This window comes from Talaromyces amestolkiae, assembly GCF_001896365.1.
Source record: "Talaromyces amestolkiae strain CIB chromosome Unknown scaffold22.1, whole genome shotgun sequence".
NCBI classification, from domain to species: domain Eukaryota; kingdom Fungi; phylum Ascomycota; class Eurotiomycetes; order Eurotiales; family Trichocomaceae; genus Talaromyces; species Talaromyces amestolkiae.
The window spans coordinates 505,500-530,569 of NW_024468058.1; the positions used below are offsets into that span (position 1 = coordinate 505,500).

Here is a 25,070-nt window from a genome sequence, read left to right on the forward strand (position 1 = left end):
AGAACAAACTTGAGTTCGAAACTCCAAACAGAACGTACTGCTGCAATTCTGACTGTACTATATGATTTCAAAATCACCTTATGGAGCACCGTGACCGCGAGTTAGACTACTGACTAGGCAGATGATAATGTCAACCAAACCAAGGATAAACTTGTCCCAAATGCCACGATGAGAGTATGCGCGTGGCAAAAACCGCTTTTAATTTTACAAAATGAAGCAATACTACCAGTCGACCCCAAATTGGGTTTCTTATTGTCGAAGACATTTTGAACGATGAGGTCACCGTCACCAGATGGGATTTGCAATATCGGAGTTTCACCGGTAGATATTGAGGACTTGCAATACAAATCGAGAACCGGTAAATTTTGCGGATTTATGGTCATCGGCGTCCAGTTTCCAATGAAAGGAGGTGGTGTTACAGTCAGTCTCAAGCAGAATTTTGATTGTGAGAACGACGAGTTTCTACGCAAATTTATGATGAGATCTGCAACGTCAGCCACATAAGTCAAATTCATGTCCTGGATACCTCATGAAGAGTGGATCGCAATTATGGTAGACGGGTTTGATGCTCATTTCAAGGAGAATATTCGTTCAATGGAGCCCGTATCGTGACGGTAAGAACATCTCCAGAAAGACGGGCGTCGGATACATTTTCAAAACAGATGGAAGGGGTATATTCTAGTGCAATCACCCATGCCGTTTCTGCAAACCAGACAGTCGCTAACTCCTTTTAAAGTCAAATTGTCTACGCAGGTAGACATTCTCCCGTTGAAGGAGTGGAAGAGTATTCTCGGCAGTGCTGAGGGCCCCGAGGTACTATGCAATATGATAACATTGACTATTTTGGCTCATAAAGCATAGAAGGCAGGCCCGTTGCTCTAAGACACATCAGCGGTAGTGATGATGGTGATGGACTTAATATGCTATCACGGTTTGACGACAAGTTTATGCAACGCGATGCGCTACCATAGAAACAGACATGCAATAGCGGGGATATATGGACACCAGTAAGGGCCCAGTAAGGCCTGGTGACTGCTCTATGGTACTACAGCGCGCTGTCATCTTGCAAAAAAGTTAATAGATATATGATTAATACGAGATTTGACATATAATAGATCTCTATAACATGACGGTGAGGTCTCTATGACATAACAGTGAGACTATAGGTAAGAAGTACAATAATGCCTTTGATATATCAGTAATAATACTACAATTATCTATATATATATAATTATATATTATATTTTACGCATAATTACAAATATAGATTATAGCTATAAGAAGCGTTAATACTCCTGAATACACACAACACCCAACACCACTTCCACTTCCACCACGTCCACCACTGAAATCGTACGTACATAGGCTCCTTCGTAGGCTCAATATAGATTTGTGTCCTAGATATATACGTGAGCGCGCATATCAACTAGATTGGGGTCGGGAGGATTCATGCACCAAATTCGACACCAAGATGAGGCCTCGCTGGTGAGATTGTAAGCCTAGATTCGTACATGAGCGCGTATCAACTAGATTGTGGGGGGTTGGAGATTTCGCGCACCTAATTCAACCCCCAAAGAACTCGTACGTTGATTTGCAAATAAGTGCGAATCAATAGAAAATACAATTTATAAACCAAATTTGAACACCAAATTGAGGCCTCATACATGAGATTTATATGGTGCGCAGATGCGCGCTAGGTTGGCATAATATTGAACACTAAATATATATACATTTACAAGGTGGGTAGTGAGCGCGGAAGCCTTCCGTAAGACTGCTACAAGATTACTGACTGCTATGAAGCTAACTTTTGTTGGATATCTATGCTATGATACATGTAATGAGTTGTTATCTTTTTTAGTTACAGTGCAGTGTCAACAATTTGTAATATGACAGCGGGCTTACAGAACGCATTTCTCAATCACTAGGCAATTACGGGGTAAGAACCCGTCACCACGCTCTAACAACAGACCACTATTTGCCGCTATTGTGATGAGGATTTGCGACTTCAACAAGGAGACTACCTCGCTGACCTTAGCTTACCAAGACTGGAATGAACAATGTCCCTATTGCCAGCGAGGATATCATGATGTATGCTGGTGGCCTCCAACGTTCTATGTTTGCTTATCGTACGCAGTTTGGTTCCAGATCCTCATACAGCGGTAGGCAACTCTCAGAAAGATTCGACGATAGATGAGCGACAGCGTGAAGTGTAGATACACAGAGTAGGACAGAGATGGTGAAGCTGATAGATCATGGAGCCGGGATGAATCGGGGAGCGGGCCGAAGGAGGCCTGTGCCTTCCCATTGGATGCTGTGGTTGGACAAAAAAAGAGACCCGCCGAGGTCTTCTTTCCAACTTCCCAGATTGAAGAAGAGCTTGTCCAACATCTTCCCTTCTTCATTTCGGCTTGTGTTCTCTGTTCTTTCTGCTTCTGTCTTTGCGTTCTATGATTGTTTAATTCTTCTTTGTACCATTACTCCACTGCTTTCCTTGAACATGAGATCTCGAGCTGTGCGCGCCTCTTCCGGCCTGCTGCTAACCCGTCAAGCTACACCAACCTCGATATGCTCCCAATGCTTACGCGATGAGCTCCTCCTCACCATTGCCCCCGTCATTCACTCCAGAAAATACCACCCCTCCCGCCGACGAGATGTATCCCCCATCGGCGCCGCCGTGTCCGCCGCCCAGAACCTGTTCACCAAGGGCTTCCCCAAACCTCCGCCAGGCGTCTCGGTCGACCCATTACGTATCGTCGGGAAGGAATTGAAGTTTCTGACCAAGAACATTAGAAAGCTGCTGGGGTCTGGTCATCCAATGCTGGACAAAGTCGCGAAATATTACACATGGAGTGAAGGGAAACATGTGCGCCCACTACTCGTCCTGCTCATGTCGCAAGCTACTGCTCTTGCTCCTCGAAATCCGCACACACATTCTTCTTCGATCTCGTCACAGCAACAGTCCTATATCAGCGAGCCAATCAGCTCGCCTCTTGTCCTATCAGACGCAAATCCCGATACGAGTCCTTTGACAGCTCCCGCTGCGGAGTTAGAAGGCATCTTTGGCGAAGATCCGAATATCTTGCCTTCTCAGCGCCGACTAGCTGAGATTACGGAATTAATTCATACGGCTTCTTTGCTCCATGATGATGTGATTGATAATGCAGTCACTCGGCGGTCATCAAGCTCGGCGAATACGCAGTTTGGGAACAAGATGGCTGTTCTGGCTGGTGATTTTTTGCTCGGTCGTGCTTCTGTTGCTTTGGCGCGTTTGCGCAATCCAGAGGTTATTGAGCTCTTGGCGACGGTGATTGCAAATCTGGTAGAGGGCGAATTTATGCAATTGAAGAATACCGCCTCGGATGAACGATCCCCCGTTTTCACTGATGATACTATTACATACTACCTGCAAAAGACCTACCTCAAAACCGCCAGTCTGATCAGCAAGTCTTGCCGCGCTACAGCACTGCTCGGAAACAGCACCCCGGACATTGTCGAAGCCGCGTACTCGTATGGTCGCAATCTGGGTCTTGCTTTCCAGTTGGTGGACGATATGCTCGATTATACCGTTAATTCGGTTGAATTCGGAAAGCCTGCCGGTGCCGATCTCGAGCTCGGTCTCGCTACTGCTCCGTTGCTTTTTGCATGGAAGAGTAATCCCGAGCTGGGAGCTTTGGTTGGACGGAAGTTTGAGCAACCGGGTGATGTAGAGAGGGTGAGTCTACCTACTGACTGTTTGTTGAATGCAACTGACTTGGAATTATAGGCCCGCGAACTTGTTGCGCGAAGCGACGGTATCGAGCAGACCCGTGCCCTTGCCCAGGAATACGCCGACAAAGCCGCCGCTGCACTTGACATTCTTCCGGACAGCGACGCTAAGAATGGATTACTCGACATGTGCGAAAAGACGATGAAGAGACGCAAGTAGATTTATCAATGAACCGGAATTCTCTTTTCAACGCGATTAGACTATACATCGACAAGAACAACAACTGTACGACTGATTGAGCGAACGAACTTTCTCTCCTCCTTTATCGACTTTAGAAAGCATGGTTTCTATTCTCCAATCATTGTATGATACAACTGGTTTCTTTTTTCTGGTGTCATGGGCATACGGGAGCATTGATGTTGAAAGAATGTCATACATATATCCGCTGAGGATAATGGTGCTGCAAGATGTGTTTCTCGCATATGGACAAGAGGGACTGTTACAAATGTACTGTATAGATTAGACAAATGAAGGATTCAGAGTTATTTACCAACTGAAAAATTTACAAAGCTCCCTCTGGTCTAATTACAGTCTCGTTCTCAACCTTTGGTATCATGCTAAGCCATCAAACATCAAACATCAGAAGAAGTGCCGCCAGTCTTGTCTCGCCGCTGAGCATCCCTGGTAGTGAAGCGTAATCAACTACCGGAGGTCCGAACAGAGATCAACCTACAGCAAGAAACTCCCAAACCAAATCTCACATCAAAATACAGACCACCAGCAGAATCAAAAATTGAGATTTACAACTCCCCACCACCGGTAATAATTTCCCACGCCTCACGATACTTCTCCGCCGTCTTGAGCGCAACCTCCTCCGTCATCTTTACGCCTTCCTTGCCCTTCAGGCCCTGGCTAGTCAACCAGTCACGTAGGTATTGCTTGTCGAAGCTCTCCTGCGTTTGACCAACGACGTACCGATCCTTGGGCCAGAAACGGGATGAGTCGGGAGTAAGCACTTCGTCGACGAGCACGATTTCGTTGGTGGCGCGGTCGAGCCCGAACTCGAATTTTGTGTCTGCGATGATCAGACCGCGGGCGTAGGCGTAGGCATGTGCGGTTTTGTACAGGTTGAGAGCGAGGGAGGCGATTTTCGGGGCGTATTCGGCGCCGACAATTTCGGCGGCTGCAAATCTGTCAGTTTTTCTTAGACTATGGAGAAGGTGGAAGATAGAGCATGCCTTGATCAGGATGAATGTTCTCATCGTGCTCTCCCAGCTCGGCCTTTGTGCTAGGTGTGTAGATAGGTCCATCGGGGAAGGCCTGGCTCTCCTTCAGACCCGGCGCAATCTTGATTCCGTGCACTGTACCGGACTTTTGATATTCATTCCACGCCGAACCAGTAATGTATCCGCGCACGATAGCTTCGACTTTGAAAATTTCGTACTTGCGTACTTGCATGCTACGATTCTGTAGGGCGGCGCGCTGCGATTCGGGGATCTGAGGTGGGAGGTCGAGTGTAATGAAGTGGGTGCGGAGGTTAGGGATTGCTTGTTGGAGGATTTGGAACCAGGATTTGGTGCAGAGAGTCAGGAGTTTGCCCTTGTTTGGGATACCCTATATTCAGTAATTAGCATTGAGTCAAATTGTCCTCATTGTCTGGAGGGTAGATGTACATTCTCCATGATCACGTCGTATGCGGAGATGCGATCAGTTGCGACAAAGAGCAGTGTCTTGTCATCGATTTCGTACAGATCACGCACTTTTCCGCGTGCAACCAGCTTCAGGGCACCCTGCAGGTCAGTCTGGGTAAGTGCTTCAGCCATTGTGTCGGAATGTGTGAAGTTGTGTATGTTTTCAATCTGAGCTCAGAAAGATGAATCTTTTTTTTGGCGGGGAGAGAATGATGTATGAGGATTGGTGGGGCTGGATGGATGCCTCAGATCTCAGGCTGCAAGGCGCGTTCTTGCTTTTTTGGTTTCTGGAACTAGTGTTGGTGAACAACAAACCAGAACAGAACGTAACGTTACAAGAGGTAAATGGGTTGCTTATTCGGCTGAAGCATGAGAACTAGAAGTCAGAATTTGACGTGAACTTCCATCATTTCCAAAGTGAAGACGTCCAAAAGCAGAAATATTGCGCCCTTCTCCGCTCTGATATCCCCGAGACTGCCATATCAAGAAACAAAGGGAGCACCCTGACAAAAACCCCGAAAATCTACTCAATGAGCAAAGTATGACACCTTAAAATGAGTCGCTATCTCACACCCTCCAAGGTCACCTTGCTATGTTTGGTGTCGCTGTATGTCGAGGGCATCGTCCCCAACACATCAGCCGTACCTGTCCTGTCCTTTTTGATATCTCACATTCTACCACTACGACCCGGAGACTCATTAAAATCTCCTCGCGCATTTACTCGCGATAAAAAACATGCCGTCTCTCTGGATGAACTAGAAGAGGTCCTGTCGTATCACACCTCCTCCATCCCCGGCCGCTCAGTATGGGACCTCCTCCTCCGCAAAATGTGGTCACTCGACTGCTGCGACGCGCTAGAAACCTTTTTCGCTGAAATCCATCAAATCGTTGAAAAATCGCGCGAAGAGCAGATCCATGACAGAGACAATGGCATTGAGCCTATCAGTGATCGTATGCTACTATCGCGTTCCTCGCCGCTAGGCGCGTTTGTGCGCAGAGCGCAGCTGGAGTTTACGCGGTTGCAATTTCATGATTCGGTCAAATTGTGGCGCGGGTTCGTCAAGTATCGAATGCCGACGTATCGTGCGTGGGCGCGAAGGCATCCGTCTAGTGGAGAGTCGGCTGTTGATATCAATCTGGCAGAATTGGGGCTGGACTCTGATAGTCCCATTGGGCAGGTGGTGTATCGCAATATCGATTACGATTCGGACGACGAGGCGGGTGTCAGTACCAAGGATGTTGAGCAGTTGTTGAGTTTCCAGGTTGAGGAACTACAAAGAATTGGCGGCCGCGTTCCGGATGAAGTACGAGATCAACTCGAGTATATTATTTCGGCGGGAGTCACTGTGCCCAGCATGTCACATTACATTCGGTTTCTGGATGCGTGGAGAGCAGGCGATTATCCTTCGTCTTTTGATAATCTGCATCGATACTTTGATTATACGATCCACAGCAGAGATCGGAGTTTCTATCAGTATGCTCTACTGAATTTGGCTATTCTGCACGCCGACTTTGGGTCTTATACCGAAGCTGTGTCTGCCATGCAGGAAGCTATTTCTATCGCACGAGAGTCACATGATATGAACTGCCTTAACTTCTGCATGAGCTGGTTGTATCACTTTGGCAAGGCGTTTCCGGAGGAAATGAAGGACGTGCAGAATACGGGCATGCTGGGTAGCGAGAAGGAGGGTCTTGCTTTTTTGAAGGCAAAGGCCAAGGAGACTGAGTCGTGGGGGTTGCTTAGTACTATGCATTTGAGTGAAGCGAAGCTTGATCTGCAGAATGTGAGTATTGCAGTCCGAAAAGTGTTTTGAATATATTGCTTATTGTCCATAGGGCGAGAGTTTGGCATCCGTCTTTGAGAACGTTGTCAAATCGTTCTATTTGAATGTGACCCGAAATTTGAGAACGACAATGGGCCCGCAGCTTCTACTCGAGTCGTCGCTATTCACTCGTATAGGTAGGAATTCTTCTATTGCATTAGTGATATCTGGATATCTGCTGATGGTCTAGGTCTAACACATCTTTCTCTCTTACATTGCGACATCTTTCGTGAATGTTACACCAAGGGGTCACCTCTTGAAGACAAACTTAAAATCGCCTACCGGGGCAGTCAATTAGTGAGATTTCATGCCATTTATCTCCAGTAAATGCTAATCGGACAGATTTTCCATAGTGGTAGCTATAAACGAGCAGTGGCTCGCCTCGATGACATAGGACAGACGGAGTTACGGTCACTCAAAGCGAATCAATATTGGGCATTCTATTCGGGTGTTTTGAAATTACAGAGGCAGATCCATAGGTGAGATATTGTTCTTTGGATGAATCTGACTAGAACTGAATCTTTTCTAGAGACGATGCAGTTGCCGTCGAACACCTCTTTGCCCAACTACAAGACATCGGACTTCACGACATCGATCTCGTCCTACAACTGTCCTTCTTAGAAATCGAATTCCGTCTCCGAAAAGGCCATCACTCGCAAGCTATGGCAATAGTAGAAGGAATCGCACAAACAATGCGTCAAGAAAACTTTGACGTCCTGGCCCAGATCCGATTACTGTGCTTCAAAGCCAGGATTCTTGAGAAGACAGGTCTGCCGCAACGAGGCTTTTCCTTGGCTATGAGAGCTGCTAGTATTGCTCACCGATGCCGCGTGTTACCAGGGTTGTGGGAAGCTATCGGTGTACTGGCCAATGTACTATTGAGTATGCGCGAATTCGAGGCTGCTGCAGAAATGATGGAGAGTATTATGCCTCAAATTCTTGAGCTTGATGACCGTTATCTCACCGCACGATCATATTCGATCTTGGTAGACGCAAACATGGGTTTGGCCGGTGAAGCCACCTTGCCTACACCATCATTCTCACCTGACGACGACGATGACGAAGAAGCAGTGAACAAAGTTCCCGACCCGCTCAAGAAGAAGGAATACATTACCCGCGCATTGACGTATATTGACTGCTCGTACGATGAGTACGAAGCCATTGAGGATCTACTGGGACAGTGCGAGATGATGGCCAAGAAGGCGACAGTCATGCATTTGTCAGGTGATTTGGTGTTGGCGAATGATTATGCGGCGAAGTATTTGGATTTGAGGAGGGGGGCTGTGAGGGAGAGAGAGTAGATTATTACGTTGTTTGATTAGGTTGCAAGTATGACGAATATCATGACACTTGTCGAGGCAATGCCGAGCACTCTGAAGACCGACATATCGAGGTGCTAGTCCCGCATTGTTGTTGTTGTTGTTGTTGTTGTTGTTGTTGTTGTTGTTGTTGTTGTTATAGATAGAAAAGAAAGTATATCACCACCGATTGAAGTTCAGTCCTGGCTTGACCCTTCTTTCATTGTCAGACCTGTCATATCGACTCCAAGACACAGTGACAATGGGCAGCACGTACTGAGATATAATTTTCAGATGTCTTTGTATAAATCAAAGAATTGCCCAATTCATTTACCCAGTCTTACGAAAAAACTCCTTCCAGCACCGCCAACAGCGGGTCTGGAAACTACTCTATCGGTACCTTTGAATTCACCGCAATAACATGAAGAAAATACGGTTTGTTCGGCCTCCGCTTACCAATTGATGCCCACCAGTGCGTGTACCCAGAAAGGATTCTTTGAAAAAAGCGGCGGTTGTGATACTATGATTCCGACTCCACAATAGTGGTAGTGACATATCCAAGATTCCTTTGAAAGAATAAAGAAATTTCCGGGCGTCCTTCAAAGAGATAAAGGATCTCTGTGCTACTATTTTCAATACTATCAGTGATAGGTGCTGACTAGGGCAAGTAGATACCCAAAAGAGAAGATATAGATGTCATCAGGAAGATCTGGGAAGGCGAAATCCGTCTATAAAAGTAGCCCATCCTCCTCCTACATCCATCTTCCGAATTTTTTTCTTCTGCAACCAGATTCCCTCCTCTGTCTTTCGTAGAGGGGGTCTAGGTTTTATATATATTTTTCTCTCTCCATAAGTGTTGGTCTCCATGTCCACCACTATCTCCGCATCAAACTAGGCCAACATCAAATCATCCACGTGGTCTGCTCAACCTTGTAACCTCCATTTCAAACCATTCTCAAACAACGCCGACCTGTCATTCTTATTTTGTTGAATCTCAAATATGACGGAATGAACGTCTCACCCCTCTGACAGTGACCCTGATGATGAGTCTGATGATGGATCGAAAGCATGTGTTTGTCTCGACAACCTGAGACGTGGTATCTCATTCATGTTTGGCGGATGAGAATGTATCAATATGGACCACCGAGAATCGCTCATATGTCTCATGGGAGGGTTTTACGGTAATGCTTCTTCGGTATGTCTGGTATATCTCCTCTTTCCATTTTGATGATCAGTGCTGATTGACGTTGAAGGTATATATTTTCACCAGTTGACAAAGAATGCCGACCTACGACAATATCGTTAGAAGATGGATGGCTTTTCGCGATAACACGTCTACTTGGGTAACAGTAATTCTTGACACGAAGCCATCCTCCGATTTAAGTACACTTGCCTCTATCAGCTACTGGGTTTAGGCGGGGGTTGAGGCTGTACCGGTCTAGCACTGCTGAAGAGAGGTATGTGAGCTACAGCAGTTTTCACTATAATTTTCAGTCTTCCATGTTGTGATTGACACCTTTTTTGTTATGTTTATGTGATTGGCACTGACTGAAGTTTGAAGTATATACACTTCCCCGACTCTCGAGACGATGGCTGGCTGGCATCAATGCCTTCTCACCAAGAATATCGATTTGAGTGGGACAGCTCATTTGAAAAAATGCCAAAGAGACACGGCATACCCACTGTTTTGCAATGGATGATGCTGTTGACAAGAAACTCGTTTCGGGTGAGTTATTTCAAACCTTGCATCTGGAAGCAAAGTTAACGTCATCACAGTCGCTGTAGCCCTCCTCAGACTTGGGTGTATATCTTTCCCTACTCGATGTTTCAGCACCTTGCTGCGCATTTTTAGCAGGGGCCTCTCTCTGGCTTTAAGATTGACCAATACGATGTTGCGGTGCTATCTGAACGACTCTTCGAAGAGGTACAGCGAGTCTCAGGTACCATACTGGAAAAATTGGTGGGTGAGCTGGTTGACATATTCTCAAAGAACATCTGCTGACCGTAGATATTAGAGTGTTTGACAGTGCCCTGATCGTTTCGTCCGCTCAAGTGTTGTTGTGATTGACATTTTGTTGAGTTGGAGTACAGTCATCGATACTTCTTTGGGCTTGATTATGAGACGATTAACACAATCATGGAAACATCCGACTGGCGCAAAACCGCTTGCACAAAGACAGTCGAGGTCTCGTCAATATGCCGTCCCATGACAGCCTCTGAAAACGCAATGACAGACAGTCCACATTCGACAATCGATTCAGCTTTTCTATCAGAGATTCTTTCTGTCACTTGAATTATGACGCATGTCGTGTCAAAGTGACTATATAAATGAGAAGAGTCAGCCGCTGAGCAATGTGGTGAGTTAGTCCAACCTTTACTGCTATCTACCGGCGAGGATGACTTCGTTCATTGACTACATGACTAATTTAAGTCTGATACATGGACCACTACCATTGTCTGTACGGGTGCCTAAGCACCTATGAGGAGAACTGGTTTATCAAGGGTTGAGAGGTTTCCACTGGCTGGTCATCAATCACTCGAGAAGCGAGATTCCTCATGGAGTGGCTTCCAGAGCCTCCAAGAATAGAGTTTCTACAAACTGTCTTTCCGAAGCAGAGTAGGGTTGCATAATGCAGGACTGATGAGTCGCCTGACAATGCAATATGTTGATGCTCTCGGCTAATATTGGTTTCTTAGACTATGCATAATTTGAGGATTTTATACTATCGTTCTCCACGTTGATCTTACAGCCTTTTGCTTCGCCGTCGTGGCACGTCGAAATGCCTCCATGTGATTAAATCGCCAATTGAATCGATGACAACACCTTGCGGGCTCTTTCCTCCTCTACATTTATTATAATATAAAACAAACATCGATACCACGGCTAAATCCAAAGGCGGTTATTTCATCCAGAACCACCGCTATTTGGCAGCCCGACTTCAATAACTTGGCGAAGCACTATCAGAAGATCAAATATGAAAGGATCACACAGAAGTGAATGGGAATTGTCCTCTCCAGATGGAAGCGGCCGGATAAATGGTGAGATGCTTCAACCGCTCTGGCCCAGAACGGTTCAAAGAGTATTGCCAGTTCTTTGGATTTGATGGGAATCACTGCAGCAGACCCCGAAACAAAACTCATCCCAAGGGCTTTATCTCAGACTTATCAGCAAACAAAGCCTTTTGAGCTTTACAAATGGTTTTGCAGCAAGAGTCCTATATCGGAGGGGGCATTATTGCCGACGGCGAGCTCTATGAGATGGCAATCTGCGATGACCGGTCTGTGTCCCGTCAGAAAATCCTCACGATTGTCTCAGAAGAATTTCTCTATCATTTGATTCTTCATTAAACACAGATTTCGTTCAACTGGACTCTTCCAGGGTTCTGTGTACCAGCACCATGGCAAAGTTGAATGTTATCATGCTGCACGGAATCAAAAGTACCAAAGGAATCGCCATCGTGCCTCTTGGGTGACGATGGAATCAATTGTTTCCCTCGGACGGGATCAATTGATCGCATTGAAAAATCCTGGACAAACAGGCCTTCCACGACAGCAATAGCGGATTTCGAGTACAACTCTAGTCTTCTGGATGTCAGAGTTGAACTTCCTGTCACTGACAGCCTTTCCAGAAAAACACAGGCTTTTGTAAATATGCTATATCCTATATGGTCTTGAGTTCGGAGGAGGATGCATGAAAGAAACGATTCGAGTACATTCCAACACCATGTTCTACTCTATCAGACAGCTATCAACCCCCTTTCTCCCTTCGATACCACCACCATCCCGTCGAAAAACAATGACAAAGAAAAATTCAGGTTCCGCTTCTCGTCAGAAGGCCAAAGCTGCTACTGATGTCATGGCCAAGTTGAGTTTTTTTTTTTTTTTTTTTTTTTTTTTGGCTGGAAGTTTTCTTCTTGGTTATGCAATTCGTGATCTTTACAAGCTCACCTAGCGGAAGTGTCGATCTACCTAGAACAAGAACTTGATGAGTAGCTAATTCTTCCATAAAAAGAGTAGAACTCGACTCATGCTTTCAGATACAAGACTGGAAACCGAGAGAAATTCTGGTCGTAATATCCAATATTTCATACTCTTAGAATCTCTTCTCTGTACGAATGCGTTCATTGATATTAGACGAAGGCATAAGATGTAATAAGGGGCTTTGATCAAAGTCCAATTGTTCCAGCTTCCAAGCCTTGATATTGTGTTCATGAAGTGCTCTTCGATGATAGAAGATTGAGGAAACGGATGCCAGAAATATCAGTACTTCAAGATCATTATTTTATAGTCAAACAAGACTTCTTTAAATAAACTCTGACTGCTATTCCAGACGTCTAAATTTCCTGAACTGCATTCTGACCTTCGCTTTTCATACACTCTAGGCACTTGGGAACCTCAGAAATAGGCTCATAACGCCGTTCCAGCCATTCATCCACTGTAATGTTAGAGATTGGAAGTATACTGTTGTTGTCGAATTCTAACCCGGCAGACACTACAATCATAACCTCGTTTTTGTGTCCACATTCAGATAGCACAATCTCTATAAGAGATGCCTTGTATCCTGCGTGTTCAACAGCTCTCTCCCACAAAACCTCGAGTCTTCTAGAATGCCCTAAAGCATAATCCGATGGACTTGTTCCAAAATCACTGAGGTGGTTCGGGTCTGCTTTATTGGCCAACAGGATTCCTAGTACACGATAGAGGATGGCCTCGGATTTGATGAACTCATCAAAGTCGTAGTTTATTCTCAGCCCATGTAATAACTGATGTAAAACGCCGCCCCCATACTTGTTAGTTGCATTGACATCTGCTCCTATATCGATAAGTGCAGCTATCATATTCCAATCTGGCAGGTCGCAAGCTTTGAGCAAGGCAGTATTGCCCTCTAGATCGCGTCCTTCGAGCTCACAACCCATTTCAACCATAGAAGAGAAAATATCGCGGAACTTGTTGATGGCGAGGTGAACATTTGGATCCTCGAGAAGCTCGGTTGCCGCAATTCTATTCCGATAAGACGTAACAAAATAGTGCATTATAGTTCCAGTAGAAGGACTTGTAATATCATTAGGTTCACACCCGTAATGGATAGCCAGTTTTGATAATTGCAGGGCATTATCTATTTCGTTCAACATCGTAAGGCTTCCTTTTCCAAGGTCCTCGGTTGTTGGAGACCAAATGTTGCTTAATAAATTAACGCTGAGTCCCTCGCTATGATAAAAAAGGAGTTAGTCCTGGTGATTTGACATGAATACTGTTGAATCAATCTCACCTGATAATTGGATTCAACAAGGAGGCTGAGGCTCCTTCCTGGAAAAGAAATTCGCATACCGAGTCGCTTTGAGACATGAAAGCTAACTATTCAGTGTCAATACCAACCCTTGGTATCGAAAGATGTCTATGCTTACTTGAAAAAGGGATATACCGATGCCTTGGATGACAAGCCTATCGTTGGGTGACGCCTGTCCACCTCTGAAGATCTTTTCCAGACCTCCAACATCGTCATTGAAGATGACGCCACTAATTTCTGCGGAGTAAGGGATAGTGTTGAATGTCTGGATGAGTCGTGGGATCTGTAGCTGCATGTTCCGTCCGGACTCATTCGTCAATAGCATAGAAATATTGACCGAAGAATATTCGAGCTTGGGAAAAAAAGATAACCGGAATACTTGTATCTCCGCCGAACCTTGGAAATGCTTCAAATGCTTGTTTGAAGGGCCGGCTTGCAGAATGAGTACGCCTGACGAAGTATATATGGCAGATGTATGATTGATACGACCGATTTGGTCGATTGTAGACACTTTTTGACTCGCGGCGAATTTTTCTTGTCCGTGTTTCGGCAAGCAATTTCTTGAGTTCATGTTAAATAACCCAGTGATGGTTCTTTTGGCATCTGTTAAACCTTTTCCTTTCAAGTCTCTGGCAGCTGCTTCGTGGCTCTTTGCAAGTAGATTGTCAACTTGCTGTAGAATCCACTCTGCCTCCAAACGAGAAACTTTGAGAACGCCCTCTTCCTGAAGAGTCTTGACTGTTTTGAACAAATCAGACTTCATCAACAGCAGCGGAAGAACAATGGAACCGAGATTATCTCCTTGAAATATGAAATCATCATCTTCGGTCTGTTCCAGGGTTAGATTGGAAATCTGTTTCCGGAGTTCATGATTTTGATCGTCGGTCATCTTGATCAGCTGATGTATCAGAGTAGTCTGTTTTTGAGAGAGCAAATTGGCTTCCTTTTGATTTGAAATGATGTTGCTTTCTATGTTTATGTGATGTTCGTCAGATTGTTTTAACAATCGGGACATGAGGGTAGTCTGAGTTTGAATGAGCGTATTGGTATTTTCCTGCTTTTTAGTCAAGTTACCTTCCAGTTTAAGGAAGGCCTGTTGTACGGTTGATCCGGCCGCGGTGATGTCTGTCCTAGTCGATTTGAGCTCATTGCGAAGGACTATATCATTTTCCCTGCGGCTCTGTGAGCACTCATTCCCAAATTATACACTAGAAATAAACGAGAGCAAATACCTTCCCATAATCATCAAGTTTGCTTGGAGGTTTATGTTTAGGTACTTGATTTTTTCACGAGATTTCGAAACATGAACCTGATGCGAGGTCCACCTCCATCTTTTCATCATTTGTACTGCCACCCCATCATCCGGCCTAATCTCATTCTCACCAGCAAATCGCTCTAATTCCTGAAGTTCGGTTTCGCAATCGGATAGAATTTTGAAAAGCTGTTGTGGAGGAGTTTGTCCATCTTCCTGCGCATAAGGTGACTGGCGATATTCATCCAAATAAAGTCGGATTTGAGCGACTGTTGCAACAAAAGCTTGGAGCTCATCCACCAAGCTACTGATGTCTTGCGAGGCGTTTCGATAGCGAGAGCATAGATCGGCAGTATTGACCCCGAGACGGTACACGATATCGACCAGTCCCACGACAGAGAAAGCGTTAGCTGCAACCGAAAGACCTGCCATGGCAGATATCACTTCTTTCGAACAAGCATGAAGTATAATGATGTAAGATCTTGAATCCCTGAAAATCTTCTATGGATTCGAAAGCAGAGTATTTAAGCATCGACCAAAGTCAAGTGAGAAGGGGCACAGCCCCGAAATGAACTGGGATGCTTGCACAGCCTTGCGACAGCCTTGCGTAGAAGCAGGCGAACCAATCGTGAAGAAGCAGCCCTAGGAAGTAGCATAATCTATTAATTAGGCATTTATTGAAACTGTGTGCGTTTCAGGCGATTTGCCAGAGACCGGAGGGAGTGTGTCTAAAAATCATGCTGATAAGATTCTGTCCAGAGGCTTTTAGTGTAATGCTATGATACCTCAGGCTCAGACCACGCTTTCTTCCTTCTCTTCTCTCAGACTGCTCGATGTACGCATATACCAAAAGCGGATTAGGGCCATTGTCGTATCTTATCTTAGCGCGACAGCGGAAAGTCAATGGCGGAATGCTTGGCGCCACTTTATTCCGTCGTCATTCGACATTGCCTCAACCTCATCTTCATCGTTGACGTTCTTTCATTCAACTATTGTATTCTACTTACTTCGACTGGGACCTGTGAGATGCGATAGAATAAAAACAACCCACCAGCATGATCCCCACCGCACGTTGTCTGGCTGCAAAGCCACCCAGCTTCTTTAAGAAAAGCACCGAAGAACTCAGTCGATTGACGCGCATTGGTATGTTGCTTTCCATCCTATCTTTTGTCAAACGTTATACTAACACATCGTTTCTAGCATGGAACGCTGAAGCTCTCTCCACACCCACCAAACCCTACAACCTTCTCGACTTCGAAAATGAAACGTCGGTCGCATCCTGCAAAACCATGGCCGACCGCGCCGTTGGCGGTTTCAGCAAAGCCGACCTAGATTTCATCCCCGCAACTGCACATGAGCCCGCACACGCACGGTTCCACGGCAGTATATCGACCAAATTACCCAACAACTGGCGCGTAGAGCGTACTGGATATGCCGCCTTCCGAAACAGAGACAAAGGATACTGGCTCTTTGGACGCTTATTCTGGGACGTCGATCCATACACATACCTGGCTTTACGCGTGAAAAGTGATGGGAGGAGGTATACAGTCAATATCCAGTCGGACACGATTGTGGAGACGGATATTCACCAACACAGACTATATACGAGACATCACCGTGTATATGGAAATCCGTCAGACGCGTTTTCGAGTCCATTGGCTGCGGCTGCGGAGGCACCAGAGGTTGGTGATGTGAATGATACATTACATCCTGGTGGTATTCCGCCGTCATTGTCGGATATTCCACCCGCAGAGACGATTATAAGTGCCACGACCTCCGGTGGGACAGGATGGGAGACCGTGCTGTTGCCGTTTGCATCTTTTGTTCGCACGAACCACGGCTTGATCGTGGAGCCTCAACATTCGTTAATTAAGAACAGGATAAAGTCCATTGGAATTGGTCTTACGGATCGTATCGAAGGACCTTATGATCTTCGAATCCATCGTATTTGGGCTACCAATGGGCTGAGCGAGGAAGAGCTTGAGGAGGAGAGACGGATATGTGGTGAAAACGCCTTGCCAGTTGACGAAGGTGTTAGGACTTTGTGGGGGTCCAAAAAGGAGGCTTTTCCTTCGGCAGAGTCGGAGTTGGAGGCTCAGGAGCAGGAGAAGCATAGAGAGCAGGAGGCGAAGAAGGTTCCTGGAGCAAAAGGACTAAAGGGTCTGAAGGAGGAATGGAGTTGAGGATATCCAGATTGTAGCTATAGTGGCTTATCGCCTTGTAAATGAACTGTACACTCATCTATTTTTTCTCCACTTAGAAGATCTGCGTAGACATTTCGGTACTAGACTCTTCATATCTTGGAAACAGTCGTTCCAGATCCATCATCTGGTACTACTGATTGTCCAAAAAATTGTTGTGTTGGTCATCTCATGATGCTAGATCGCTGTGACATAGCTAGGTGTTCGGATCAACTGCTGATATTAGTGTCTTTCATTGCCTTCACAACAGTCTGAAGAACATGGACAGATGGTCAACTGATATGGACAAGCTTCCTGAGAGAAGACATATATATCGTTCTTTCTGATTGTAACACTTTATAGATCCATAGTTCTATGTAGAGCTAGAGCTAAGAGTCTGCCTGAACACCTAAGTGTAGAGTATTTGCCAGAAAGTGAACTGCTTACGGCATTTTCCTTCCATTCACCAAACAAGACTGCAAACAGTCAGCTGTCCCCTTTCACATGAATGCTGGATTGGGACGTTTGTTTTCCTCTCTCTCCCCCATATAAATTCTTTGACAATTTTTTTTGGGGTCTTTCTGGCAACACCACAACTTCATCCCCTACCCCCATTTCTCGCGCTTTCGACGACACCATCACACCCCACAGAAAAAACACACAGCCGCACATTACATACAATACGCGGCACAGCAACACCACGATGACTTCCAAAAAAAAGAAGGCAGGGCAACAGAAACGTGGCTTGAACGCCATAAGCGAGTCAAGCGAGTCTCAACCCACAGAAGCCCCTTCTTCCTCGCTCTCATCTCCTTGTCCTCGCTCGACAGCAACGTCTGCTTCAACTCTATCCCTTCCATCATCTTCTCATCAAACATTCTCAAATATTCGTCCTAGCTGTGAAGTTCGATCTCGTTCTGGTTTTCAGACTCAGTCTCGTGCTGGACCTCAAGCTCATCCTCTTTCTCATCAGGCTTTGTCTCATCCAACTTCGTCTGCTAGACCAGCTTCATCGTCCAGCAGCTCGATATCAAAATCTCCTCCTCCTCCTACTTCTTCATCATCTCGATCTTGCACAGCTTGTTGCACAGGCGCCAAATCATCTTCGTCCTCTTCTCGTTCTCGTGGCCCTCGTTCTGTGTCTCCAAACCCCCTTCTCCCTTCGATACCACCACCATCCCGTCGAAAAACAATGGCAAAGAAAAAATCAGGCACCTCTTCTCGACAGGAGACAAAGGCTGGTGCTGGAGTCATGGCGAAATTGGTTGACCCTCAAGTAGAGAAATATGTTCGTGCTATGGAGTCACCCCCCGAAGACTGGGTCGGTTGGACGTTCCCTCTACCTCTGCGTCCACTCCTTGACAGTCCTGCTCTTGAAGTGATTCGAGTCGTCTTCAAGGACAAAGGTCAGCTCTACTTGATGATGAAAAAGTTCATCGATGATGCCAAGAATGGAGCTACTCGGGTGCATATTATTATCTTCAAATCAGTTCCTTTGGACGTGGTCAAGGATGACATGGTGTGGGATTACAACATTGCTCCTCATTGTCGCTTTTTTTACCTTGAGGCTCAGGCTACGCTCATCATGAAGATTGCTACAGAAACTCGCATGACTGAATTCTTTCCCATGACCAAACTTAAGTTTGATGATACCAACATGGGCGTTCAGGGTCACGCGTTGGGGCGATTCAAGTATGGCCTCAAAAAGCAATTGTCCACCATGGGCATAGTCGATAATCGCTGGGAGTTTGCTTGTTCCAAAACCCGCCACAGCCACGGTGTAATTTTTGACAACAATGATACAGTTCAGATCAAGTCCATTCACAGCGCCGACCGCATCTTCATCCCCGATATTAACCGCCACACAAAATTTGACGCCGATCACCAATCTTGGCCAACGATGGTCATTGAAACTGGCTCCGATTGTGCCAACATCGCGTCTCGTTTCTATCTCGAGTACAGTGCTGACTGGTGGTTCACCCAAAGCGAAGGCTTCACCAAGATCGTCATAGTCATAATGTTCGACTACGCGCATCATGCCACAGTGATTGAAAAGTGGGTCTGCGCTTCTGAAGCCCCCTACACCAAGAAGTTAGTTCAGACCATCACCGTCTTCCCCAAACCCAACGACAAGGGCAAACCAAGCGTTATCGTCCAAGGAGAGGACCTGATCCTCGAAATTGAATCCCTCATGGCTCGGCCAAAGCGTGAGGGCGAATCCGATATCGTCTTCGACAAGGAGTTCATGAAGGGATTTGGCAATGGTTTCTTGCTGCCCTGGCGCAATCTCGGCGCAAAGCGAGAGAACAACCTCAAGAGCTCGGAAATTGACTTGGCAACGGCTCGCAAGCTGCTCAACTATCCGCTTGTGAGCCTCAAGCAGCAACTTGGACCAGCCTTGGCCGAGGCCTTGAAGATGGCTGAAAAGGCTGCCAAGTCCGTCGGCGCCGACACCGATGTGGGAGCGTCGAAGATGACGCTCACCTTGTCTCGGAACAAGGTGAGCGAGAAGGGCAAGGAAAAGGCGGTGGAGGAAGAGTCTTCATTTGGAGAGGACCGGATCGCGGTGGATATCACCATCGGCGAGGCCATCGCCATCATGGCTGAGAAGGAGGTGGTGGAGGAGGAGAAGTGAGGGAAACCTCACTTCTGCCTGACCTCCCCCCTCAGGTTTTCTTTACTTTTTCTTCACTTTTTTGTCAATTCTGTTTTAGTTCTTTTTTTCTCTCTTTTCAAGTCAAAATGTTCGAGTACGTTGGTTTCTTTCCCTCTTCTCTTCGAAAAACACAGTAATAAAAATTCTCTCATATTCGAGTCAAACAAACATGGGTGGATCGGTCTGATGTAAGATGGGAGAGCTCCCAGGTATACGATCGTATCGGAAGACCTAAGTCGAAGGTCGTGATTGATTCTATGACTTGTAATGATAGGGCTCTGGAAACTACAATCGTGCTCGCATATCCAGCTCGAAGTAGATTGATGAATAAATATAATCCAGGATGAAGGGACCCCAGGTTACCCAATCGTATTTGTAAAATCGGCTCTAAGGAGAGCGAATTTTCGACTACGAAAATCATGTTCCCATTGTCGAGAAATGGGCCAGCCACAATATCCGATTGTGCTTCCAGAGTTTAATTGGAGGGACTTGGTGCAGCACTACGATCTGTAACCGATTGGATTGAGAATATGCAACTGTTCCTGCGACGACTAAGACGACAATACGGCGTTGTTGGGCGGTCGGGTTCTAGTTATGTCCTTGATGACTCGGTGTCCTTGTAACGTATATGCAGGTGTTTAAGTAACTGATTATTGGACCCGAAACGCATATGGTAGCGAAGGCACTTGTGTGTTGGTTTGATCGCAGCTTCCAAGAAGCTAGCTTTTGGATGTCGGATTTATCGCAATAGCAATCGATACTTTCTCATCGAACTTCGCAACTACTTATGACAGGTGGTCATTCTGCGATTGCAATGGACATCGATAACAGTCAAAAGCCCTGGTGAGCAACTCTTGCGACTCAAGTAAGTATAGAGTAAGAATACATCAAAAGTGAGGTGACTTATACTATGAAGCAGCCAATCTCTTTTTCTCCTCCTCTTTCATCGCAGCTTGTGCGCGTAACCGCTCGGGAACAATCATTTCTCTCCCCCCCACAATCTTCCAATCATCCAATCGATCGACACCCAAGGACTGAAGGGTCTTTCGCTCGACAAGACTGAACTCATTGGGATCTTTGCGATTAAATTGAAAGGGTTCTTTCAACGTGACCGGCGGATTGGTGATTATTCGTGGTATACGCAGGGTGTTGACTGATGCAGAATGGACTGTGAGCGGATGTAGGAGTATAACGTCGCCCGCTTTGCCAGTCATCTCGTGAAATTCCGAACACTGGCTGATTATCTGTGTATAGAAGCCATCTTTATATTCAGGTTCGAGCTGGCCACCACGAGGAATCATGTCGGGTGAGACACCTTCCGGGTGATTATACTGGGAATGTTAGCGATGAAATATGGGGAGTTGGAGAATGCGCTCACCAAATATCTTGCCATGTGTGGAATCGAGTCAGGACAAATGAGTGTGCCACCAGCATGCTCAACAATGTCATTGAAAAGTGGAATGACTAGTAATCCCTGCTCCCGCGAGTCAAGGAAATGAACAAAAAAGTCACCATCGACATGCCATCCATATATTTCCTTCGGATGAGGCCATGGTTTGCCTTCGGCTTCTTTGGTACCCAGATTAACGATTAATGCATCATTCCAAAGAGCAGCCTCCTCCAAAACACGGTCTTCACCACCGACAACTTCGCAAATCGCGGCCCAAGCCTTCGGGGCGAAGGACTTGACAGGCTCATGACGATGCGGGGGCATGTGGATTCTCTCGGATGTCCACGTCTCTTTATCGGTGGGCGAATAACCCAGACGAGTCCAAACGTCTTTAGTCCATTCCGCCGCCTTTTCTGGAGTGAAGCAGTTGGGGACTCGAAGATAGCCATATTTCATGAAATGGTCCTTCTGCTCTTGAGTGAGCTTGTATTTGGTGTTGCCGGTCATTGCGTTTAGTCTCTTTTTGACTCGATCAAACATTCTTGTCTACGCGACAGAAGATCTAGATTGTGGAAGAGTAGTCTCACTCAAACACAGGTGTATCGCGAACTTTCCAGTCCAACAGATCAGCGAGTGCTTGTTTCACGAAAATTGCTGAGCCACGCACCTGTGGAATTCGACCCCACTGTCCACGTAGGCAAAACTCGGCGATATGCTGGCTCGTGTCAGCGTATTTTCAGTATTTAGCCTGAATTGTTTGATCAAAGAATACCGACCACTGTGCTGAGTACGTTGAAAGAGATCCAATGATGAAAACAGTAAATATGTTGATGGATGAAAGGCGTTGTTGCAAAAGGGATGTTTTTGCGGGTCGGATGGATGCTTGGTAGTAGTTGTGGGCCGCTCCATCTAAGAGACAGGCCCTTCCTCGATCGACTTCATCCATTTTCTCCCTCTTCTCTCCTCCCATGACTAGACTCCATGACTAGACTTGCAAATCATTTCCTTATATTATAAGATCTCAATGCTACTATGACTTCAGAAGCTTTCACAGTCGTATAAGAAGGTATGCAAATATTAAAATCATTCTATTGAAAAAGCAATGATCGCTAACTGCTAGTCTATACGGATGAAATCTTCTATAAAAGCAATAACTCCCAGTTACCTAGGTACCGTTTGAGTAAATTCTATAGGAAGGCTTTTTTCTTTTGTCTGAATTGCGTTCTCGATGTCTCTTTTAAAATTCGGCATAAATTATCAGCTCCGGTGTTTTTTTGCCTGATGGTTGGTTTCGCCATTTGCCTGGTAGTTGGTTCTGCCATTTATCTGATGGCTGGGATGATTCTCATTTCCATTGCAGTAGCCGTTGGTCTTCCCATTTACCAAACCCATTCTCTTGGAATTGATAGCCCTTGCACGCAATGTGGGAGACTCTCGATGTACGTCGAACCGAGCCAAAGAGTCGTAAGAATCAGGATCGGAAACAAAGACGTCCTTCTCCCGTCTCGAATGTTCGAGTATACTGCGAGGGATCAACTTCTTACTGATGCGGTCCGGGTATCTGGCCGTCTTTCCGCTTGGAAAATCCTCACCCTTCGTTTGAAGACGGCGGCGAGAAATCTCCAGCTTTTCCTGCCATTTATCCCCAGTTTCTAACATAAGGGCATCCAGATCCCGTAGCCTCGCGGGGCCTTCTCTCCATCCCGGCGTTCCGCTGTTGACATGCTCAATTTCGAGTTTAAACTCGTAATTAAATTTGGGGAGTTTCTATACATTCATCAGTCATTCATCATGATAACCAAACAGAGACAAGCCAGGGCTGTTTGCTTACCCGCACTAAGTAATTTGCGTCCTCAACCCATCGAAACACAACTCCTACGGAGGGTACTTTGCAATCATATGGCTTATGCTTTTCGACCATCTCAACGCTGTTAGAGACGTGAAACAGCATGTAATTTCCTGATTTTCGGCCAACATGATCGATATATTGACGGATGGCATGCTTAAAATCATCAAGGCTTGGTGTTGCATAATCCCTAGTTGGCCACATACGACAGATTCCTGGATCTTGTTTAGCTTAATCGATTTCCAATCTCCTTCAATAAGAACTTACTCTTTGCATCAGCTTGATCGATTCTCATTGGACGCCCTCTGATGCTGAAACCCTGCTCCTTTGCGACGTCCAATGCCATCGCTGCCTCAAACATATTCTAAAAGACATAGTTAAAATAGACTCTTTTTCTACTGATATCCATCCAGGCTCTTGTTGTGCGACATACCCTGTACTGAATCCAACCAGTTGGCAATGTCATCACACCCTTAGATCCATACTTCGTTTTGTAATGAACATTCACTTTACATTCTCCGAATTCTCTGAATGTCCATTCCAATGCATTAATCAAGTCCCTCTTGTTCATGTTGACAGGAAGGCTGGGTCGAGTACTGTTAGTATGTGAAAGTCCCAGGAAAAGAGAAAAACTTACTCTCCAACAAAAAGCTTCGCTTCGGGATCATCGGACTTAGACGGTGCTGTTCTTCGAGGATGTATAGGAGCAGGCTGTGAGGCGGAGGGGCCTGTTGGTCTGGGAACATGGACTAGATATTGCTGCTGGACGGAGGCATGGTAGCACGTGTTAGAAATGGGATACTGATGACCATAGTAACACTGATAATCTCCTGGCTGATAGTAATGTGGAGGAGGAGGCGGCGGAATCGTGTTTGTATGATAGCTCGTATCGTTCGGGGTGCCTTCAGGTGGCACTATTGGAGGAGGCACCTGTGGATAAAAGCCGGATGGTTCGGCCACGAAACCATGAACACCATATCCATTTGAATAAGGAGGGAATGAATCGTTGTGTCCGTTCATATAAGGAGCCCCGCTTCCATAATAGCCATTAGGTTGAGGTAGATGAGGTCCATTTCGCCGATGAACAAATTGCTCAACAGGATAGCGCAAGGGCTGCGACATAGTGGTATACGGTAGCAAGTCTTGCAGTATCTATGTCAACTCAATCAAGATTTGAAGCTTTCCGGCAGACAGATTTGACCTCGAGAGGCGAGCAATCGGGCAAAAGTGCAGCAAATCTATTTGTCTACCAGCAATCAGAATTTTCATATATGCTTAGAAAGCAAAGAATGAATTGATGAAAGAAACAATCGCCTGAGAGAGAGATGTAGCCCTTTAGATCTGGTGAATTATTAGGTTAAAATTGGTGCCTGTATCTGCCTACTCTACTTATTTGGTTACAATTGACATCACCACAATTAATAACAACAGGAACAATCAGAAAATTGCCAGGCAATAACTACAATAAGATTTGGGGATTGAGTGATGTGAAGTCATCAAGAACATGGCTAGGCAGCGCTTGCCTCTGAAGAAAGAGCCGGAACAAAAGAGAGCGACTCACAACAGAGAACCACCCTCCATCCTATATTAATGTCATCATACAAAAAGATATCATGGGTGGTTCGTGGTGATGTTCTATTATAATTCAGAAAACCAAATGTATATTAGGGCTAATCATATTCAGAAAATTGCCTGTTTAGGAAATTTGTTATTGCTGCCTTTCGGCCAGTGGGAAGCGTTCCATGTCTATACCCCAGGAAACCATTAGGCGTCCAACGATTAATCTTTTGCCCCATTTCAATACGTCTTGAAAAGTTCTAGTTGCAGATTTAGTTTTATGGGTCGGGATGGTAGGAAGTTCATCATATAGATCTGAAGTCACAGGATATATGAAGTATCGTCGGGTACTCGCTGACTTCACCATTGAAGCGATGGGGTAGT

General features: G+C 45.7%; 7 protein-coding genes across 7 annotated transcripts; 4 read left to right on the forward strand and 3 right to left on the reverse strand.

Annotated features, from left to right (window-relative positions):
• Window positions 1–2,497: 2,497 nt before the first annotated feature.
• Window positions 2,498–3,925, forward strand: BHQ10_009137 (uncharacterized protein; the record flags this gene model as incomplete). The annotated part of the gene is made up of 2 exons (XM_040882020.1): window positions 2,498–3,712; window positions 3,764–3,925. The coding sequence occupies 2 exons, from the start codon at window positions 2,498–2,500 to the stop codon at window positions 3,923–3,925; spliced, it is 1,377 nt and encodes a 458-aa protein (XP_040737639.1).
• Window positions 3,926–4,506: 581 nt separating this feature from the next.
• BHQ10_009138 (uncharacterized protein) lies at window positions 4,507–5,529 on the reverse strand (the record flags this gene model as incomplete). The annotated part of the gene is made up of 3 exons (XM_040882021.1): window positions 4,507–4,889; window positions 5,074–5,320; window positions 5,380–5,529. 3 exons carry the CDS (start codon window positions 5,527–5,529, stop codon window positions 4,507–4,509), a joined length of 780 nt encoding a protein of 259 aa, XP_040737640.1.
• Window positions 5,530–5,951: 422 nt separating this feature from the next.
• On the forward strand, window positions 5,952–8,521 carry BHQ10_009139 (uncharacterized protein; the record flags this gene model as incomplete). The annotated part of the gene is made up of 5 exons (XM_040882022.1): window positions 5,952–7,181; window positions 7,234–7,357; window positions 7,411–7,517; window positions 7,563–7,699; window positions 7,750–8,521. 5 exons carry the CDS (start codon window positions 5,952–5,954, stop codon window positions 8,519–8,521), a joined length of 2,370 nt encoding a protein of 789 aa, XP_040737641.1.
• A 4,331-nt stretch (window positions 8,522–12,852) lies between these two features.
• On the reverse strand, window positions 12,853–15,489 carry BHQ10_009140 (uncharacterized protein; the record flags this gene model as incomplete). The annotated part of the gene is made up of 4 exons (XM_040882024.1): window positions 12,853–13,519; window positions 13,788–13,873; window positions 13,924–14,977; window positions 15,038–15,489. The coding sequence occupies 4 exons, from the start codon at window positions 15,487–15,489 to the stop codon at window positions 12,853–12,855; spliced, it is 2,259 nt and encodes a 752-aa protein (XP_040737642.1).
• Window positions 15,490–16,112: 623 nt separating this feature from the next.
• On the forward strand, window positions 16,113–17,240 carry BHQ10_009141 (uncharacterized protein; the record flags this gene model as incomplete). The annotated part of the gene is made up of 2 exons (XM_040882025.1): window positions 16,113–16,200; window positions 16,258–17,240. The coding sequence occupies 2 exons, from the start codon at window positions 16,113–16,115 to the stop codon at window positions 17,238–17,240; spliced, it is 1,071 nt and encodes a 356-aa protein (XP_040737643.1).
• Window positions 17,241–18,429: 1,189 nt separating this feature from the next.
• BHQ10_009142 (uncharacterized protein) lies at window positions 18,430–19,872 on the forward strand (the record flags this gene model as incomplete). The annotated part of the gene is made up of 1 exon (XM_040882026.1): window positions 18,430–19,872. One exon carries the CDS (start codon window positions 18,430–18,432, stop codon window positions 19,870–19,872), a length of 1,443 nt encoding a protein of 480 aa, XP_040737644.1.
• A 929-nt stretch (window positions 19,873–20,801) lies between these two features.
• Window positions 20,802–24,251, reverse strand: BHQ10_009143 (uncharacterized protein; the record flags this gene model as incomplete). Its single annotated transcript, XM_040882027.1, has 8 exons — window positions 20,802–21,224; window positions 21,272–21,829; window positions 21,879–21,998; window positions 22,667–23,050; window positions 23,115–23,344; window positions 23,397–23,493; window positions 23,563–23,713; window positions 23,767–24,251. 8 exons carry the CDS (start codon window positions 24,249–24,251, stop codon window positions 20,802–20,804), a joined length of 2,448 nt encoding a protein of 815 aa, XP_040737645.1.
• Window positions 24,252–25,070: the final 819 nt, after the last annotated feature.